General features: G+C 41.8%; 1 protein-coding gene across 1 annotated transcript in view; it reads right to left on the bottom strand.

Moving 5' to 3' along the window:
• Window positions 1–212: 212 nt before the first annotated feature.
• The window catches only part of Mcc (mutated in colorectal cancers), a 592,098-nt gene continuing 587,624 nt past the window's right edge, over window positions 213–4,686 (bottom strand). Inside the window, exon 22 of the mRNA XM_023716377.1 lies at window positions 213–3,308. Within this exon, the coding sequence (XP_023572145.1) occupies window positions 3,128–3,308 (181 nt within the window). The 3' untranslated portion in view covers window positions 213–3,127. The remainder of the gene's footprint in view (window positions 3,309–4,686) is intronic.

Genomic DNA, 4,686 nt, shown 5'->3' with positions numbered 1-4,686 from the left:
GGAAACTGGCAGCCATAGAAATTAAATTTCTATCAGTGACAGAAGTAGCACAGCCTCGTCCAGGTACATACAGAGCTTTTTTTTTTTTTTTTTCTCCCATTTTAATTAATATCTGCATGCAACTAGGAACTATAAGGTTTCTGTTTTTCGGTAGAGTGGCAAAATGCTTATTATCCTCGTAACTGCTTTTAAGAAAAAAAAAAATTGGGTTCTTTCTGGAAGGGAACATCAGGGCTCTGTCTAGCCTAGAGTTCTCTTGAGTTCCCTGTAAAAAATACTGTTGTAGGCTCAGAGGAAGACTTAGAAGTGCTACATGCATCTGCAAGAATTAAGCATTGATTTTAATTGGCACTTAAATGTTTTATTAGCCTAACATTCCAATCTCAGGCAGTTATGAATACTAACTCAGCTAGACATGCCAGCAGATAAGTAAGTGAAACATCTAGTGTATACCTAAGCTTAGAGCCTCACATGGAGGGACTGTGCTAAATCGCAAATGTCTGATCGCACATTTAACCGTAAGTAACCTTTGATGTAAGTCAGGTCTGAAAAAGGACTGTCTTATTGCCTCTGTGTTTATAGTGGTTACACATGGGGTTGGACAGACATCAGAGCCAGCTGCTAGGTTCACTCACTGATGGCTATGACCCCAAGTGCTGTGTGCCTGGGATTCCCAAGAAACTGAAACATCCCGTTGCTCTATGCTCGTTTATGTAGGAACCAAAGACTGAATAGAGAAGGTAACTGCTCAGAAGGGTCAGAACTAGAAAAGATAATTTATACTATTAAATTTGGAATTAAAAATCAAGACCATTTTTTTACCCCAAAGGAGAGGTCAATGGAAATGAGCTCCTAGAGAAAAATTCAGATACAGCAACATACAAGAGGGAAAAGGATGCAGGCACCTGATAACCATTTCATCAGTCAGTGTAATTCAGTAGCTTATATAGCATAACCAAGTATCTACTGCTTCACGTTTTAGCAAAGATTGTTTCTTAGGGAGTATCTGAAAAATGAAATCAACTGTTATAGAGCTTTTTATAATGCATATTAATGAAACTGACATTTTTGTCTGGGAAGTGGCTTTCTCCCTGTCACTGCCTGGAAGTAGTATGTCCAGCCATAAACTGACAGGCGGGCCTTGTAGCATGACTAATATGAGGGCACAGAAGAGCAGAGGCCCCTTCTCTCGGGAGGAGTCATAGGGCCTTGGGTTGTTTGATTTTACCTGCAGCAAAAGGAAAGGGAGCTAGAGGTCAGCGGGCAGGATGATAATCCTGTGTCATCTGTACTTTGTAGGGTTGGTGAGGAGGACAACTACCCACTTGATGGGTATCTGTTCCCTTATAAGCAAAAGCCATGCACTTCCCAGTCTGCCTAGGACAATTGGAAAAAGTGAAAACCAATTTCATCTAGTAAGCTTTTTTGCATATATTTTACGGCTAAAACATGTTGCTCTAGACAAAATACACCTTTATGCAAAGGGTGAAAATTGACTTTAAAAATATGACTTATAGGAACTCAGACTAAGTGAAAACAATAACCAAAGCACCCAAATGCTGGTCCTTAGAGACGCATACCTTTTTTTTTTTTTTTTTTTTTTTTGAGATGAGCTTTAGTGCTTGCCTCAGAAAGAAGGGTTGCTTTTAGGAAGAGCTGTGTGTTCTAGAAGGTGGCTGGAATTCCCTTCCCTATTGTAGAGGCGAAGGAATTTTCTTATTCCCCTCTGAAAACAGACCAACTTGTATGTAAAGCTCATGGACAGAAAAATTTTCTTGCAACAACTTGCTTAGAACTATTTGTAGTTAACTGTGACACTGGAACCCATTTCTCGTAGGGGACTTGGGCACTTAGGACTATGAAAAAAACAGCAAACGGTCCTATAATCTCATCGGTGCAGAACTGAAAAATGAAAGGAATAAAATGGTAAAGACTGTAGCAGGAAAGGAATGATAAAGTGGAATGTGTCCAAGAGCAAATCCAGGCAATTTGGTACTGCTTAGCCAGCCCTGTTAGCATTTTGGCTGAAATCGAACCTCTGAAACAGAATAAGCTAATCACTGTGTATTTTGAGGAGAAAAAGCCTAATAGCGATCCCCTCCCACTTCATGACAGTAGGCGCTCAGTGCCCAGTTGGAGGTTTGCTAGTTCTCAAGCAGATGGGAGCAGTGTTGCCAAACACTACCTCCTGTCTGACAGTGGGCACCTTTTGCCGTTAAGAATAGAAATAGGTCCAGAGCTCCACTTGCACTTGCATGAGTTTTGATTCAGCAGAATAGCTAGAGCGGGGGGAAATGCTAATACTGCTTTTCTGCTCCTAAACTACAGAATTTTAGTTGCATTACCATGCGTGATTTTCAACTCTTAAATCTTGGCTATTAATGAGTCCATCAAGAAGGCATACTTTCAATCAGTAGAGCTCTCTTAGCCCTGCTCTAACAAGAAAAGTTGAAGGGTGTCTTCTTTTGCAATATAAGGTTTGTCACATCTCTGGTGTTTCTCCTTGTAATGGATGAAACCTAACTGCCACCCTGAGGGAGTGAGACCTTTCAGTGATGACCCACTGGGGCGTGCCTGCCATAGGTTTGCCACTACCCTCCTAGGGTTTCTCTCAATGATATACTTCTATAGGACAGCTAAGAGTTGATAATGTGGAACTTGAAAGAAAACCCAATTCCTGTTGGAACAAGCAAATCAGTAGTCCTAGATAGAGTCACAGATGGTGTCAGAGTTTTCCCTGGGAGGAAGAGGAAGGGAAGAAACGGGAGATGGCAGATTAGCCCACTATCTATAAAAAAAGACTGAAAAATCATAAAAACTGGATAAATGCACTGGATCCCACTGATACACAGGAAGGGGAAACAGTGACTTACAAGCAGAAGCGAGACATTACTGAGCACAGTGCGCAGGGCATTTGTTTACATACTGTCCATGGGCCAGGAAGGAGGAACAATGCTGTGGATAAAGCCCACAGTATCACTGCCAATGAGTGAATCTGCGGCACTCCATCCACCTGCTGACCTCTGTGGCGCCCCTGGCTTCCCAACAGGTCCTGGTTATGGGCCCCTTCTTTCAGTGGCCTGCCAGAGTGTAGTCCAGGAATATAACTTTGGTGCCTGAGCGCTGATTAGAGTGAAGTTTCATTTGTGTGTGGCCTGGAGTTCTCCTCCTCGAGCAGAGCTATTCTTTGTTTGAGCATTCTCACTTGAGTCTCATGTCTTTCCACCATGGCCATCATCTGAGACTCCAACTTCTTCAGCTTGTTTTGATGCTTTTTCTTTGCTTTTTCGTATGCAGCCACCAGGTTGCTATGTGGGAAAGGAGGGAAATGGTAAAGTGTCATCCTAAATAGCATGAGAAACCTCGTCCTGTCCCCGGGGTAGCTGTATCTAGTGAGCACTGCTCGAAAAAATGCTCACTCTGCCTCTTACATAAGAATCTGAAGCCAAGTGTTGAAGCATAAAATCCAGATACCAATACTCAGTACTAATCGTCAGCCAGTGCAGTGATGATTAATTCAGCCCACTGCTGCAGGCTTGACACTGACATCTTAGTAAGGTTTTACCTACCTAGTGAAACCGGTACCCGAAACTAGCGAGACTAAAACAAAAGCCGCTGAATTCCAGAAGTCTGTTATGGTAAGTACAGACATGGCCCACCTGTTCCATAGCAACTACAGTTTACAGGAATGTTGCCACAAAATATGTCACTTAATATCAGGTCAAAGAAGCTGTCCTGTTCTTTTTAAACATTTTTTTACATGTCAGGAACTACTCAGTTTCCACAAGTTTACTCACATCATGCAGACATGATGTCAAGGAAACCAAAGACATTGACTATTTGTAGCATCCATGATATCCATCCTTAAAAGCTTGTTTTATAACAGACTCATAATATAAATTCACATGAAACAATTTTAATGTCCAAAATCAGACACTACAAGTGTACTGTATGCCATTTTTCTGAAGGCAGCTAACCTTTTTTTATTTCTCACATGTCTGCAGGAAACAGGCTCATGTACTTCAAAATAACATGGTGATTGCACATGCAGATGTGAGAATTCAGCTGTCTTAATACAGATACAGAGATGTGCAAAACAAAACAGTACCACTTTTCTAATTGTTTTTTGGAATTTTTTTTTTTTTTTTTTTTTTTTTTTTTTTTTTTTTTCCAGAACTGGGAATTGAACTCAGGCCCTTACGCTTTGGAAAATACTTTTCATTAAGATGATATCTAGGGGGCCGGGGTGATGGCTCAGTAGAATAAGTGCTTGCCTGGCAAGCACAAGGGCCTGAGTTCAATCCCCAGTTCAAAAAAAATATTCTCAATTGGTCAAGCAATGGCCGTGACTCATCCAAATGGCTGACAATGACAAAGGATCTACAAACTGCAGTACAGGGTTTCAGGGTAAATCCTGAGGGGATCTGACCTTGACAGATACCAAAGTTATATTTCTTGTTATATAGATCTTTATCTTGGTCTTAACCATCCAGCAGAAAAGTATAAAAACAAGGTATAAAAAGTAAAGCCGTGGGGCTGGAGAGATGGCTCAGTGGTCTAAAGCACCTACTTGGAACAAGCCTGGCAAAGCACAGGGACCACAGTTCGATCCCCCAGCACCACATGCCAGCCAGCCTTGCCCTCTGGTGGGCTGAGCTGGGGACACACACACACACACACACACAC

This window comes from Octodon degus, unplaced genomic scaffold (genome assembly GCF_000260255.1).
Source record: "Octodon degus isolate 3935 unplaced genomic scaffold, OctDeg1.0 scaffold00048, whole genome shotgun sequence".
In the NCBI taxonomy this organism is placed as follows: Eukaryota; Metazoa; Chordata; class Mammalia; order Rodentia; family Octodontidae; genus Octodon; species Octodon degus.
This window is presented reverse-complemented; position numbering and strand designations above follow the sequence as displayed.